At 43.5% G+C, this 17,058-nt stretch overlaps 1 protein-coding gene across 2 annotated transcripts in view; it reads left to right on the top strand.

The window, feature by feature from the left end:
* LOC126195008 (ATP-binding cassette sub-family G member 1-like) overlaps nucleotides 1-17,058 on the top strand; it is a 361,717-nt gene that overhangs the window by 205,926 nt on the left and 138,733 nt on the right. For both annotated transcript variants that reach the window (XR_007538545.1, XM_049933433.1), the window contains exon 3: nucleotides 9,847-10,036. Coding sequence is in view for 1 of the 2 variants with exons in the window: in XM_049933433.1 (XP_049789390.1) it covers nucleotides 9,847-10,036 (190 nt within the window). In the remaining variant the exon portion in view is untranslated. The remainder of the gene's footprint in view (nucleotides 1-9,846; nucleotides 10,037-17,058) is intronic.

Genomic DNA, 17,058 nt, shown 5'->3' with positions numbered 1-17,058 from the left:
ATAATAAAAGATAGGTTTTAAAGATAAGCTTTTACACAGTGCAACAGAAAAACATGTTAAGAAAACATCAAGTATCTTGTCGGCTGAACGCCCAAACAATTACTCAAGAATAATTAGAGACCACCTTCAGATAAACATTTACAGAACACGGCTGAGGGCCGTTTCAAGAATTCAAGGTAATTAAAGAGAAACCTTACAGACAAGTATTTACATGTTAAAGCCACAGATTCTGAAACAAACGTTCTGAAGGCCTAAATACAGAGCTACAAGAATTTTAAATAAAACATGGCTGAAGGCCTAATCTTATAATAGTTGTCATGAAGTTCGGCTGAAGGCCATATACTAAACATAAAACAGACGATATTAATACCCGGCTGAAGGCTTGGCACAATACCTGCGATCAAATAAAATAACAATCATAAACAATAAACAGTGGTGCTCATAAGAGTTCCAAGGGTCGGCCTGGTGAGGAAACTCTAACCACAGTTTAGGTGAGACAGGCAGCCAAGCGTTAACACTAAACAATCGGGTTGCAACACGACCTAGGGACGGCTGAAGAACCAACCAACAATCTAATCAATTCCCTCTGTCGCAATCTATCATCTTCCTATTCCAGTATGCAGACAGCATTTATCTGCTCAGTGGAGATCGGAGAAGTTACACATAGTTCCACGTAAACACTTCCCATCCATGCACAGGTAACTCTTGCCCATTGGCCACGACATCTCTGCAGAAGGAAGTAACCGACCCACGTCCGGCAAGATAACCAACTGACGAGGCGCAGAAACGGTCAAAAGACCAAATACACGTCGCCCTATAAGACGACCAACCGAACGAGCAACCATCGGTCGTTCCCGCTCCAATCTCCATCCGTCGAACAGTTCATGTGAGTGGCCAGCGGTCGGCAAGTACTGGCTGTCCACGCCTCACTGGCGCTCCGCCCCCGACTTCACTCCTGGTCAGCCCCCGACTGACTCCACTGCTGGTCCGTCCGCAACTGAACTCCCGACACACGACGACCCGGAAATACTATCGGTCGCTCCAGAGATGGTACGACATTGCACTTATCGATAAGCGCTGCTGCTGCCACTAGCCGTGCACGGCTCAGTGATGATGTACGAACTTCAGTTGTTCTTCCTTTTTTGTTGTTCTCTCCTATTTTCCCAGTAGTCCCTCATTCCCTCTCCCCCCCCTCCCTCCCGAGGTCTTCTCCTTTCTTCTGCCCATGTGGCTCCAGATATCTGATTTCCTCTTCATTGAAAGCATTCTGAATTTAGTCTATCGATGTTGGTGTTGGTCTGCTATCGATTCTAATAAGAACATCCCTATCACTGAACTGTTTACAGTAACTCACTCTCTGTCCTACCTTCCTAAGTATTTTATTCTTAAAAGTGTTGCTGTTTGTTATTTCCGATTATGTAGTGGTTATTTCCAGCTCTTTTCTTGTGTGTCTAATCAATGCTATTGTCGATTTCTTCGTTCAGAAATGCAGGAATATTTGTTTCGTTAGCCTTTTCTCATTCATTTGATGGAGATGACAAAAAAGATTAAACTTAGTTTAGCCATTACTTCTGGTATTTTCCGACTGTTTTTGTAGATCTCTTCATTACTCCTCTTTCTCCAGCCATCTGTAATTTGTATTATTCCCATCATTTTCCTAACAACCCGTCTTTGAGATACTTGTGTTCTGTCCAGACTGTAGTTCATCGTGAGGCATTCACATCCACACAAAGTATGCTGATCGTACCACTGAAGTGTAGTGTTTTAGTTCAGTCGTTGTAAATGCTCATTTATAGCTGTAGATATGCTTTGTCAGGCCAAATGCTCTCTCCATTTTGTTAACTCTTAAATCTGCTGCTAATTTTTCTAGTCCATTCTTTTGTTTGGTTTCTCCGAGACATTTTAATTTTCTGACTCGCTCTATTTGACCCGTTTGTGTTTCTATGAGTTTTGGTCCTTTTTTTTACATTTGTCATGAATTTTCAATTTTCATCTGAAATTTTGAACCCAGCTCCATTATGTGTTTCTCCCAGAAGATTTATTTAATAGCTGCGTGTGTCAGATTTTCTGAAACTACTGCAAAATCGTCTGCTGAGATCAGGCAGTTTACCTCTGTTCTATTTGTTTTCCTTCCTAGGGTTATTGATTCCGTTCCGTGACTTTTCTTTATCTCCAAATTCCAGATACCGGTACTTAAATTTCTTTTTTCTTCAAAGCAGTTAAATAGTAAAGGTGATAAACTATCCCCTTGTAACACCAGTTTTTATTTCAAATGGGTGAGATGCTTCTCCCACAAATTTGTCTTTAGAGTTTCACAAATTATGTTCGCTAATTTTGCTTTAAAACTTAATTCTTTAACGAATTTATATCTACCGAATCAAATGCTTTCTTAAAATCAATAAGTGATAATACTACAGGTTTGTTGGTTAGCAGTCTGTCGGGAATTATTGATTCTTAAGTTAAGATCTTGCCTTTCGAAAACCATCATTCTGTTCTCCCAGTTGTTTGTCTAAAGTGTCTACAGCTCTGTCCAGGACAATTTCTGATAATACACTGATCAACCGGAATATTACGACCACCTACCTACTAGACGGTATGTCCACCTTTGGCACGGATAACAGCGGCGACACGGAGTGGCATAGAACCAGTGAGGCCGTGGTAAGTCGCTCGAAGGAGTTGGCATCATCAATCCCATACCAGATGAGTTCGATCGCGTTCGGATCTGGCGAGGTGGAGGCCCAGTACATCAACTGGATTTCGCCACTGTGTTCAAATGGTTCAAATGGCTCTGAGCACTATGGGACTTCACATCTGAGGTCATCAGTCGGCTAGAACTTAGAACTACTTAAACTTAACTAACCTAAGGACGTCACACACACCCATGCCCAAGGCAGGATTCGAACCTGTGACCGTAGCAGTCGCGTGGTTACGGACTGAAGCGGTCACAGCGGCCGGCCCACTGTGTTCCTCGAACCATTCCATCATACTACTGACCTTGTGACAAGGCTCTTTATCTTGCTCAAAAATGCTACTGCCACAGGGAAACGTGATTCATGCAAGCGTGTACATGGTCCGTAAACAGTGTACGTTACTCCTTGGCCATCATGGTGCCTTGCACAAGCTCCAGTGGACCCATAGATGGCGATGTGAATGATCCCCGCAGCATATGGAGCTGCCGCCAGCTTGTCTCCATCCCGCAGCACAGGTTCCAAGGAACTGTTACCCTGGAAGACGATGGATTCACACGCTCCCACGAGCATGATGAAGGTATCGGGATTTATCAGACCATGCAGCGCTACGCAACTGCATCAACGTCCAGTGCCGATGGTCACGTGCCAGTTTCAATCGCCGTTGCTGATTTGGAGTTAACATTGGCTGCGGAGGCCTATTTTAATGTGTTCGGTGCACTGTGTGTTTAGACACGCTTGTACTCTGTCTACCATTGTAGCCCGACGTTAGTTTCGCCACAGTTCGCCTCCTTACCAGTCTGCCCAGCTTACGACGTCTGATCTGTAATGAGGGGTGGCCGTCCAGGCCAAGACGTCTGGATGTGGTTTCACTTCGGTTTCGCCACGTCCTGAAGACACTTACTGCTGCGCTCCTCGAACACTCGACAAGTCGTGCAGTTTCAGAAGTGCTCTTGCCGAGCCTCCTGGCCATCACAATCCGCCCTCGGTGAAAGATAGATCTCACGCCTTCGCCAATCCACACGACGACAGCACGCTCATTGATACTACAAGCACCTTGACGCTACTATCGCCTACACGAATTTGTATCAATAGTAGGTCTGTTGTCAAATTGTTCTGGATGATCAGTGTACTTTGTGTGTCATTGGTAGAAGTGATACTCTTCTATAAACGTTGACATTTTATTTTTCTCTCTTTTTGTGTGGTGGATGGGTTACTGCTATTTTCCACTCTTTTGGAATCATAACACTTTTCCAAATGTTCTCAAAAAGCAGTTCATTCTGACAATTTCTATAATTATGCTGTAATGGAGTTTTAACCGCTTTCTCCGTTTGTTTGAGTGCTCTTATGGTAAGGTCTTACGGACCAAACTGCTGAGGTCATCGGTCCCTAACCTTACACACTGTTTAATCTAACTTAAACTAACTTACACTAAGGACGACACACACACCCATGCCATAGGAAAGACTCGAACCTCCTAGGGGGGGGGGGGGGGGGGGAGCCGCGCGGACCGAGAAAGACGCCCTAGACCGCGCGGCTACCACGCGCTGCTTCGAGTGATTTGATGACTTTAAATCTTCCTCCAGATTTTGTGCTAATTCCAGTTTAACTGTTGGACACTTTAAGAGGCTTTCAAAATATTTTTTCGTAGTATTTCAAAATTTTGTTATTTAATTCTGTTTTGCCGTTTTTACCTTCGAAACAAATACTTCGCGAATGATACCATTTAAGTAGTTGTTTAAAAGAGTAACAAAAAGTTTTTGGTAAAATTGTCTTGTATTTCCGTAAGCTGAGGTTGTTCGAAGGCTCTTTTTGTTTTCCGGATTACTTTTGATGTTTCTTTTCTTTGTCTTAATTTTTCTGTATGTTCTTGTTTTTTGGAAAATCTCTATTTTTAACTCTTCACACTCTTCGTTCCACTATGTTTTCTTTTTATTTTTGGCCAGTCCTAAAGTTTTCTCTGCTGCTTTAGTAATTTGTTATTACAGTTATTATTGCTCTTGTTATTCATTATTATTATTATTATTATTTCTTTCCTTTCTCAGACCTTAGGTCTGGTTCGAAATGAAAGTGACGCGGACCTTGATCAAGCGTGACTTCCTTTTAACTGTACGGTATATGTTACATTGCGTTTAGGAACTTTCGGGTAATTGAACATGTATCAATAATTACGGATTTCTGTAGCTGTATATATATGTTCGGATGTAGCTGTATTGCGTTGATGTACTGGTGGATATTGTGTGGTATGACTCCTGTAGTTGATAGTATAATTGGTATAATGTCAACTTTATCCTGATGCCACATGTCCTTGACTTCCTCAGCCAGTTGGATGTATTTTTCAATTTTTTCTCCTGTTTTATTTTGTATATTTGTTGTATTGGGTATGGATATTTCGATTAGTTGTGTTAATTTCTTCTTTTTATTGGTGAGTATGATGTCAGGTTTGTTATGTGGCGTTGTTTTATCTGTTATAATGGTTCTGTTCCAGTATAATTTGTATTCATCATTCTCCTGTACATTTTGTGGTGCATACTTGTATGTAGGAACGTGTTGTTTTATAAGTTTATGTTGTAAGGCAAGCTGTTGATGAATTATTTTTGCAACATTGTCATGTCTTCTGGAGTATTCTGTATTTGCTAGTATTGTACATCCGCTTGTGATGTGATCTACTGTTTCTATTTGTTGTTTGCAAAGTCTGCATTTATCTGTTGTGGTATTGGGATCTTTAATAATATGCTTGCTGTAATATCTGGTGTTTATTGTTTGATCCTGTATTGCAATCATGAATTCTTCCGTCTCACTGTATATATTTCCTTTTCTTAGCCATGTGTTGCATGCGTCTTGATCGATGTGTGGCTGTGTTAGATGATACGGGTGCTTGCCATGTAGTGTTTTCTTTTTCCAATTTACTTTCTTCGTATCTGTTGATGTTATGTGATCTAAAGGGTTGTAGAAGTGGTTATGAAATTTCAGTGGTGTAGCAGATGTATTTATATGAGTGATTGCTTTGTGTGTTTTGCTGATTTCTGCTCGTTCAATAAAGAATTTTCTTAAATTGTCTACCTGTCCATAATGTAGGTTTTTTATGTCGATAAATCCCCTTCCTCCTTCCTTTCTGCTTAATGTGAATCTTTCCGTTGCTGAATGTATGTGATGTATTCTATATTTGTGGCATTGTGATCGTGTAAGTGTATTGAGTGCTTCTAGGTCTGTGTTACTCCATTTCACTACTCCAAATGAGTAGGTCAATATTGGTATAGCATAGGTATTTATAGCTTTTGTCTTTTTTCTTGCTGTCAATTCTGTTTTCAGTATTTTTGTTAGTCTTTGTCTATATTTTTCTTTTAGTTCTTCTTTAATATTTGTATTATCTATTCCTATTTTTTGTCTGTATCCTAGATATTTATAGGCATCTGTTTTTTCCATCGCTTCTATGCAGTCACTGAGGTTATCCAATATGTAATCTTCTTGTTTAGTGTGTTTTCCCTTGACTATGCTATTTTTCTTACATTTGTCTGTTCCAAAAGCCATATTTATATCATTGCTCAATACTTCTGTTATCTTTAGTAATTGGTTGAGTTGTTGATTTGTTGCTGCGAGTAGTTTTAGATCATCCATGTATAGCAAATGTGTGATTTTGTGTGGGTATGTTCCAGTGATGTTGTATCCATAATTTGTATTATTTAGCATGTTGGATAGTGGGTTCAGAGCAAGGCAGAACCAGAAAGGACTTAATGAATCTCCTTGGTATATTCCACGCTTAATCTGTATTGGCTGTGATGTGATATTATTTGAATTTGTTTGGATATTAAGTGTGGTTTTCCAATTTTTCATTACTATGTTTAGGAACTGTATCAATTTAGGATCTACTTTGTATATTTCCAATATTTGTAGTAACCATGAGTGGAGTACACTATCAAAAGCTTTTTGGTAATCAATGTATGCGTAGTGTAGCGACCTTTGTTTAGTTTTAGCTTGATATGTCACCTCTGCATCTATTATCAGTTGCTCTTTACATCCTCGTGCTCCTTTGCAACAGCCTTTTTGTTCTTCATTTATAATTTTGTTCTGTGTTGTATGTGTCATTAATTTCTGTGTAATGACTGAAGTTAATATTTTGTATATTGTTGGTGGGCATGTTATGGGGCGATATTTAGCTGGGTTTGGTGTGTCTGCTTGATCTTTAGGTTTCAGATAAGTTATTCCATGTGTACGTGTATCAGGAAATGTGTATGGGTCTGCAATGTAACTGTTAAATAATTTAGTTAGATGTGAATGTGTTGAGGTGAACTTCTTTAGCCAGAAATTTGCTATTTTATCTTTTCCAGGGGCTTTCCAATTGTGAGTAGCATTAATAGCTTGGGTGACTTCATGTTGCAAAATTATCACTTCAGGCATTTGTGATATCATCTTGTATGTGTCTGTTTCTACTTGTATCCACCGTGCATGCCTGTTGTATTGTACCGGGTTTGACCATATGTTGCTCCAGAAGTGTTCCATGTCTGTTATGTTTGGTGGATTGTCTATTTTAATGTGTGTGTTATCTATTGTCTGGTAAAATTTCTTTTGGTTTGCGTTGAATGTTTGGTTTTGTTTCCTTCTATTTTCACTTTTTTTTATCTCCTAAGTCGTTTGGCCAATGCTTGTAATTTCTGCTTCTTCTCATCTAATTGCTCTATCGCTTCTTGTTGTGAGATTTTACCTAACGTTTTTCGTTTTTTTTTCTGACATTTCATTTCTTATAAATTGTGTTAGCTGTCCGATGTCCTTTCTCAGTTTTTCTATTCTGATCTGTAGCCTGTGTTGCCATGCTGGTTTTGTGGTTTTCTTCTGTGTGTTGGTTGGTTCTGATCTCTGCCTAGTGTGTATATTTAGTGTAGTGAGTGCTCCTATATAAACCAGTAGTTGTAACTCTTCCATAGTTGTATATTCATTTATTTTGTTGTGTATGATTGTGTTGATAGTTTTTATTGTTGTTTCGACTTGTGGGTTACTTGGCAGTCTATGCAAGAATGGTCTAATGTCTGTATTTGTGTCTTTGTATTCTATATATGTCAGCTGAAATGTTTCTTCTATATCTAACATGTGTGTCACTTCGTGTTCTATTTGTGCTTGTTCTGGTGGCTGTCGCAAGATTTCGTTTTCCTCTGATTGTTTAATTGATGCGTGTTGTTCTTTGTTTGTTTGCTCTGGGATGTTTGAGTCCATTACTCTATTTTCTTCTTCTTCTGTTTGCACATTATTTTGTTCCAGTATTTGTTGTACTTGTTGTTTGATGTTTTCTAATTCTGACTGGGGTATCCTGTTATTTTTGATTATTACGCGGATCTGATCAGCTAGTCGTTGTTCTGTTAAAAATTTTAATTCTGGGTATCTGGTAATAAATGTTGTGTATACTTGTGATCTGTATCCAGTTGTGTTGGTTCCTAGGTTTGTTGCTTGGTAATAACAGAACATGAGGTGTCGATTAACTTCATCTGACCATCTCATCCTCTGCCTTTGTTTTCCTTCTAGGGTGGTTGTAGGAAGCATATCCTGCAAAACACCTCTATTTGGATTTAAATCATTTTCCAGTTGGCTAGCAGTGTCGTTACCATTGTGGGCGGGCATAGGGTTCAAGCGTCGTCCCCGACCATGACGGCGCTTGTCCGAGGCTTCTTTAGTTCTGTCCTGAATCAACTCATCACACTAAAAGGGGGGTTAGCCCTATTAGTGGTTTGTTCTTTTCGTCGCGTTTTACGACTGGCAGAACATACCGGAGGCCTATTCTTTTCCCGGGCCTCCACGGGGATTATTATTATTTCTTTCTTGTCTCAGACGTTATGTCTGGTTAAAAATGGAAGGTGACGCGGACCTTGATCAAGCGTGACTTCCTTTTAACTGTACGGTATATGATACTACTATAACTATGTCGCATGAGTGAAAGCGGTGAAATGTAATGGAGACTATTTCTAGAATATGTGGTCAGCTCTGACGTACGCTGAGGTGATAAGTCATGCGATGCCTCCTAATATCGTGTCGAAGTTCCTTTCGCCTGCATAGTCCAACAATTCGACGTCGCATGGACTCAACAAGTCGTTGGAAGTTCCGTGGAAAAATACTGAGCCACGCTGTCCCTTTAGCCGTCGATAATTGCGAAAGTGTTGTCAGTGCAGGATTATGTGCAGAAACTGACTCTATTATATCACATAAATGCTAGATGGATTCATGTCGGCGATCTGTGTGCCATGTGGTTCGTTCGAACTGTCCAGAATGTTGCTCAAAACAACAGCAAATAACTGTGGCCCGATGACATGGCGCACTGTCACCCATAAAACTTCCACGTTGTTTGGGAGTATGACTTCCATGAACAGCTGCAAATAGTCTCCAAGTAGCCGAACATCCAGAGGACCCAGTCCATTCCATGCGAACACAGCTCAAGTCATTGTGGAGCCACCACCAGCTTGCACAGTGCCTTGTTGACAACTTGGGTCCACAGTTTCGTGGGGTCTGCGCCACATTCGAACCCTACCATCAGATCCTACCAGCTGGGGCTGGGACTCGACCAGGCCGTCCAGGGTCCAACGGATACGACCAGAACCCAAGAGAGGCGCTGCAGGCGATGTCGTGCAGTTATCAAAGCACTCGTGTCGGTCGTCTGCTGCCATATTCCATTAACGCCAAATTTCACCAAACAGACCTAACGGGTACGTCCATCGTACGTTCCACATTGATTTCTGCTGTTATTTCACGACTGTTGCTTGTCTGTTAGCACTGACAGCTCTAGGAAAACGCCGCTGCTCTCTGTCGTTAGGTGTAGGCCATCGTCCACAGCGTTGTCCGCGGTATTCTCGTCACAATCTTGCACTGCGGATCTCGAATATTGAATTCCCTAACAATTTGCGAAATGAAATGTCGCATGCGTTTAGCTCTAACTACTATTCCGTGCTCAGAGGTTGTTAACTCCCACCGTGCGGCCATAATCAGATTGGTAAGCTTTCCACACGAATGGTCTGAATTCAAATGACTGCTTCGCCTATGCACTGTCCTTTTATACCTTGTGTACGCGATACTACCGCCATGTGCATATGTGCATGTCGATGTTTCATGACTTTTCTCACCTCAGTGTATGTGATAATGTGGTTCTCGTAAAGTGTTTGTCGTTGCTGTTGTGGTCCAGGCTGCGAGGCGTGACGGGCTCGGTGCTGGTGAACGGCAAGCCGCGCGACCTGGCGAGCTTCTGCCGGCTCTCCTGCTACGTCATGCAGGAGGATCTGCTGCAGCCGCACCTCACGCTCGTGGAAGCCATGATTGTCGCCGCCAGGCTCAAGCTGGGCAAGCAGCTCACAGAGTTCCAGAAGAAGGCTGTCGTAAGTATCCTCCTCACTAACTCATCCTGTAACCCTCCCAGCCCCCCCCCCCCCCCCCCTGCCACCCATCCAACCTCTATTCTTTTACAGAATGAAAAATACTCCTACAGGGTTACGATTACTGAACCACATGAAGAAAAAGGAAACGTAATGAAACCTGGTAGTCAAGGAAGGCAGGATTTGGTTACGATTATGAATGGGGCCGTAATCAGTTACTATTGGTTGGCTTTTCTTTTAATCACATACAATTTATTTAAAATCAACAGAAATAAAATAATGGCAATAATTTAATAATTTTTTCACGGCTGAAGACCTTAAACGCCAAGAATGGCAATTATTTAAAAAATTAACAACATACAATAAAACAACAAATATAATAACAAAGGTTAATTCAAAATGACAAGCAACTGATCACCAAACAGGTGAGACAAATGATGGTAACTTGGTAATACACTAATAAAATAATGACAATAAAAAACACAAGGGCCAGTCACAGACGGTGATCTAGGAATCGGCCTCTGAGTAGGTCAGGCCAAAAACACTTTCATGAGCGATGAGAAAGGCAGCCAAGTGTTACTTTCACATCACAGGATGGTAACTCAGACTAGTGGAAGTCTAACAAGTGACTAATGATAATCTTGGTGAGGCTGCCTGACGTCCAATAAAGCAAATGCAAAGATGTAAAAATACGCCAAAGCCGGAAACGGCGGTCTGGACTCTGCCTGCAGAATACTGTGCTTAGAGCGCCCGAAACAAGGTAGAAGAATCGCCAACCTACCTACAATCAAGAAAGCTCTCAAACTTACACGCCTCACCGGACAGCGGCGATAAGGCGAGGAAATGTACACTGCCGTTACATTCACTAGCCCCCATGGCAGGTAACTGGGGCGTTAGCGGCCACCAGGCAGGAAAATACCGCTGGTTGAACTTAACAATTGTAACAAGCTGAAGGTAGTAAATAGTAATTAGAAGCCCAGGAAAGCTAATCACATCCGCCTTGCCAAAGCACTCCACTCGCTGCTGCTTGCCTCGACGACACTACGAGCTGTAGCACGAACCCAAGTCACTGGAGAATCGCGAGATTTCACAATGGTGGAGGTTTGTCTACTCGAATTGAAGTGCACTCAACTTAAAGCTTGCAGGTTCCGGTTTCGACGAGGTCGTGCACCCTCGTGACCACAGCCCTTCGATCTGGCAGTCCATGCGCGCCGCCAGCAGTCCTGGCGTGTTCTCGTTCTGTGCAGACTTGGCTCCTCCTGCGTCCCCAACCGAACTGCTCACTCACACGATCCGGAAGAACGACTTACCCCATACATAGGACCACAGTTACTACATATCGATAACGCCGCTGCTGCCACTAGCGGATAGGCAATGCTTGTGAAACCAAGTGGCACCAGTTAACACAAGAAGGATACAAACAACCGCAACCATGTCAACTAAACGATACAGTCAGGCCTCCAACAGAGGACGGAAACCTACAACAGCACCAACGCGAGCCACATCATGGCTCATATAAATTAGTTACAAACTACGTCGTGCACACACTTTATTCAACATGTAAACGTTACTACAGATATTCGGATCTAGTTTGACATGTTCCATATGCCTGCCATCATTGGCGATGATGTGGCGTAAACGAATAGCGAAATTCTGCATGAACCACTGAAGTGTCAGGCTATCGATGCTGTCGACGACCACCTGAACGGCTGTTTTTAGCTCAGCAATGGTTTTCGAGTTATTACTGTACAGCTTGTCTTTAATACAGCCCCACAAAAAGGAGTCGCATGATCCGGAGGCCATTCGAGGCCCATGCTAGTGGCCTCCGAGTACCACAGAGGCAAAATGCTGTCCCAAAGGTGCTCCTCTAGGACATCAAACACTCTGCGGCTTCGATGGGCGTCGGACTCCGTCGTGCATGAGCCACATCTTGTCGAAGGCTGGGTCACTTTGGCTAATGGGGATGAAATAATCTTCCAAAACCTTCACGTACCTTTTGGAATCACTGTGCCATCATGGAATATCGCACCGATCTTTTATTGACTGGACTCCAGTTGAGGGTGAAAAGACTTCTCGATCACGAAATGCGGAATCTCAGTCCCTTAAATCCGCAAATTTGTCTTATTGACGTACCCATCCAAATGAAAGTGGACTTCTTCGCTAAACCAAACTATGCATGCCCATATTAATTCCCATCATACCTCGCGGCCAACCGTGCAGTTTGAATCTTGTAACGAGAACCGTTCTCAAGTTACGAGAATTTCATTTCATGTTGTTGTTGTTGTCATCTTCAGTCCTGAGACTGGTTTGATGCAGCTCTCCATGTTACTCTATCCTGTGCAAGCTTCTTCATCTCCCAGTACTTACTGCAACCTACATCCTTCTGAATCTGCTTAGTGTATTCATCTCTTGGTCTCCCTCTACGATTTTTACCCTCCACACTGCCCTCCAATACTAAATTGGTGATCCCTCGATGCCTCAGAACATGTCCTACCAACCGGTCCCTTCTTCTTGTCAAGTTGTGCCACAAACTTCTCTTCTCCCCAATCCTATTCAATACCTCCTCATTAGTTACGTGATCTACCCATCTAATCTTCAGCATTCTTCTGCAGCACCACATTTCGAAAGCTTCTATTCTCTTCTTGTCAGCTACTATTCTCTTCTTGTCTAAACTATTTATCGTCCATGTTTAACTTCCATACATGGCTACACTCCATACAAATACTTTCAGAAACGACTTCCTGACACTTAAATCTACACTCCTGGAAATTGAAATAAGAACACCGTGAATTCATTGTCCCAGGAAGGGGAAACTTGATTGACACATTCCTGGGGTCAGATACATCACGTGATCACATGCAGGCTGCTATTCTCCCATGGAGACGATCGTAGAGATGCTGGATGTAGTCCTGTGGAACGGCTTGCCATGCCATTTCCACCTGGCGCCTCAGTTGGATCAGCGTTCGTGCTGGACGTGCAGACCGCGTGAGACGACGCTTCATCCAGTCCCAAACATGCTCAATGGGGGACAGATCCGGAGATCTTGCTGGCCAGGGTAGTTGACTTACACCTTCTAGAGCACGTTGGGTGGCACGGGATACATGCGGACGGGCATTTTCCTGTTGGAACAGCAAGTTCCCTTGCCGGTCTAGGAATGGTAGAACGATGGGTTCGATGACGGTTTGGATGTACCGTGCACTATTCAGTGTCCCCTCGACGATCACCAGTGGTGTACGGCCAGTGTAGGAGATCGCTCCCCACACCATGATGCCGGGTGTTGGCCCTATGTGCCTCGGTCGTATGCAGTCCTGATTGTGGCGCTCACCTGCACGGCGCCAAACACGCATACGACCATCATTGGCACCAAGGCAGAAGCGACTCTCATCGCTGAAGACGACACGTCTCCATTCGTCCCTCCATTCACGCCTGTCGCGACACCACTGGAGGCGGGCTGCACGATGTTGGGGCGTGAGCGGAAGACGGCCTAACGGTGTGCGGGACCGTAGCCCAGCTTCATGGAGACGGTTGCGAATGGTCCTCGCCGATACCCCAGGAGCAACAGTGTCCCTAATTTGCTGGGAAGTGGCGGTGCGGTCCCCTACAGCACTGCGTAGGATCCTACGGTCTTGGCGTGCATCCGTGCGTCGCTGCGGTCCGGTCCCAGGTCGACGGGTACGTGCACCTTCCGCCGACCACTGGCGACAACATCGATGTACTGTGGAGACCTCACGCCCCACGTGTTGAGCAATTCGGCGGTACGTCCACCCGGCCTCCCACATGCCCACTATACGCCCTCGCTCAAAGTCCGTCAACTGCACATACGGTTCACGTCCACGCTGTCGCGGCATGCTACCAGTGTTAAAGACTGCGATGGAGCTCCGTATGCCACGGCAAACTGGCTGACACTGTCGGCGGCGGTGCACAAATGCTGCGCAGCTAGCGCCATTCGACGGCCAACACCGCGGTTCCTGGTGTGTCCGCTGTGCCGTGCGTGTGATCATTGCTTGTACAGCCCTCTCGCAGTGTCCGGAGCAAGTATGGTGGGTCTGACACACCGGTGTCAATGTGTTCTTTTTTCCATTTCCAGGAGTGTATACTCGATGTTAACAAATTCCTCTTCTTCAGAAACGCTTTCGTTGCCATTGCCAGTCTACGTTTTATATCCTCTCTACTTCGACTATCATCAGTTATTTTGCTCCCCAAATAGCAAAACTCCTTTACTACTTTAAGCGTCTCATTTCCTAATCTAATTCCCTCAGCATCACCCGATTTAATTCGACTACATTCCATTATCCTCGTTTTGCTTTTGTTGATGTTCATCTTATACCCTCCTTTCAAGACACTGTCCATTCCGTTCAACAGCTCTTCCAAGTCCTTTGCTGTCTCTGAGAGAATTACAATGTCATCGGCGAACCTCAACGTTTTTATTTCTTCTCCATGGACTTTAATACCTACTCAGAATTTTTCTTTTGTTTCACCCTGTATCATAGTACTAAAAAGGTGAATATGTCCACGGCAGACATTTAAATCAAAACATCTTGACGTATTCGCCCTTTCTTTTTACTTGCTGGTATCAACAGCAATGTGTAATGATACAGGGTGAGTTAAGCATGACTTTACAACTTTGAAAGGATATAAAAATTTATTGAGATAATTTACAAAATCGGTAGATGTCATTTTGTTGCGAACAACCTCAAATTTGATTCACATTGTATATCAGTACCCCATTCCACTACCAGGAGCGCTAGAGTAGTGCACAGTTGAAATGGCTACCTTCACTGGTGCGGAGTGTGCTCATTTGGTTACATGAAACGAACTCCGCAACAGCTGTTCGGCGAAATTTCACACGGAATACGCAAAAGAACCTTCAAGCAAGACTACAATTTACTCTTGGCATAAGAACTTTGTTGAGATGAGTTGTTCAGTGCGAGATGATAAATCACCAGGCCGCCGCGATTATGTCGAACAGGTTGACCGCAGTCCATAAAAATTAACACGATGTGCTTCTCGCGAGGCTGACATTCGACAAAAGACTTTGACGACTACTGCGTGGGCGTTTACACTTCAAACCATACAGATTCAGAGTGGCACATTAGTGATGCAGATAAGGTGGGGAATTCTGAGCGGAAATGTCGAATCGCATAGAGAACGACGAGACATTCTTGAACACAATAATCTTCAGCGATGAGTCAAAAGTTCATACCAGTGGCATGGTAAACATCCTAACCTGCAGAATATAGACAGCGAAAATCCATGTGCAACCCTGAAACACGTTCGTGACAGCCCCAAAGTTAATGTGTTTTATGCCCTTAGCAAATTGAAAGGGTACGACCCTTTCTTCTTCTTCAAGCATACCTGGGTATGCTTGAAAAGTATTTAATTGCACAGGTCGATGAAGAGCACTCGATGATGGGATGGATTACTACGAGATAGATTGTGCACCACCTCATTTCTTCACGAATGTTAGAGACTTCCTCGATAATCGCTTCCCACGTCGCCGTGCAGGGTCAGTCGCATGGCCACCTCATTCAACATATTTGACATCACTAGATTTCTTTCTCTGAGCTTTCATTAAAGACCTTGCGTATGTTGCTCCTCTATCAAACAATTTAGCCGAAAACAACCTGAAAAATCGAACTTACCCTGCCATTGTACTAGTGTGGGAAGAAACTGATTACCGGTTGAATGTTTGCCTCTCACAAACGGTGGTCACATCGAACCAAAGTGGCACTTTACACTTGTATGTCAGACCTGAGGCTTCTTGTCACAAAATGACACATCTAGCGATTCTGTATCTCTATAAATTCCTGTATCATTCTAAAGTCGTAAAGTCTTTTTGGCTCATTCTATATAATGAACCTTGTCAAGTAAAGTAACATAATACATGATGTCATTTCCCCAGGAACAAATCCACCCCCAGAAAAACTTGTTTAGCTGTTACATGTATGATCCTCAGCCCTATGATATTATGCAAGGAGAATTCAGAAAGTAAGTTCCGATAGGTCGCAAAACGGGAACGACAATGAAAATCAGATTTTTAAGCGTTGCGTAGATTTGTTCGAAGTGTCTCTAGTACGCCTGTGGGTCATGTCGCTCTTTCCAGTTGTGAGCGCATAAAGATGCCTAGAGCAATAGTGCCTCAGGCCAACTATGGGTGCACACTGCGAGGCTTCGCCTAATTTCAAGCAGCCCTGCATAACTTACCTGTCATGCATTTCCATCTTCATGACAGTACTCGGCCGCACACCACAGGGGCAGTGAGGAGGACCCTGCGGCGTTTCCGATAGAACTGTTTGATCACCTACCATACCACCCGCACTTGGCTCCAACTGAGTTTCATCTCTGTTCATTTGAACCACTGGCTATGGAGACAAAATTTTCACACAGACAACGAAATTCAGACCCAATATCCTCTCACGAGGATATTGGAAAGTTCGTACAATGCTACGACAGTTGTCTAACTCAGAGCGTGGACTATGTAGAAAAGTAGTTTGGTGGTATAGAAACAGTTGGAAATGAAACATTTTTTATTTTCACTGTCGTTTCCATTTCGTCACCGATCGGACCTTACTTTCCGAATAGTCTCGCGTATTGTCCACTATGGCTGGCGAATCTTCGGATTTTGAGGAAAGGAATAAGGACTGCAGTCTATAAACCGCAAGGTGCAGGTGTGCCAACATGCTGCAGCTAAAAGAGCTCGCTGAGCTGGGAAACTCGTAGAAAGGTGCGAGTAAGTCAAGATATTTTGATTTAAATGCCTTTGAAGCTGCCAGAAAAGCCGAAAAGCTAGTTTCCTTCTTTTACATCCCTAACTCTGCCCAGGATATATGCCAGTAGGAACCAAAATTGCTAATGTCTTGTAGGTCGACAACGCACCATTTGTAAACTGTGGAATCTTGGCTCCACGCGCTCCGATTGGCCGTGGGATTGCCCTGTTGCCGTTCGTCGGTTGACAGGCAACGCTATGGTTCCCGCGGCCAATCGGAGCGCGTGGTGCCAAGCTTCCGTAGGTTAAAACTGTGCGG

This window comes from Schistocerca nitens, chromosome 7 (assembly GCF_023898315.1).
Source record: "Schistocerca nitens isolate TAMUIC-IGC-003100 chromosome 7, iqSchNite1.1, whole genome shotgun sequence".
Taxonomy (NCBI): Eukaryota; Metazoa; Arthropoda; class Insecta; order Orthoptera; family Acrididae; genus Schistocerca; species Schistocerca nitens.
The sequence above is the reverse complement of the archived record's forward strand: the minus strand, read 5'-3'. Positions and strand labels throughout refer to the sequence as shown.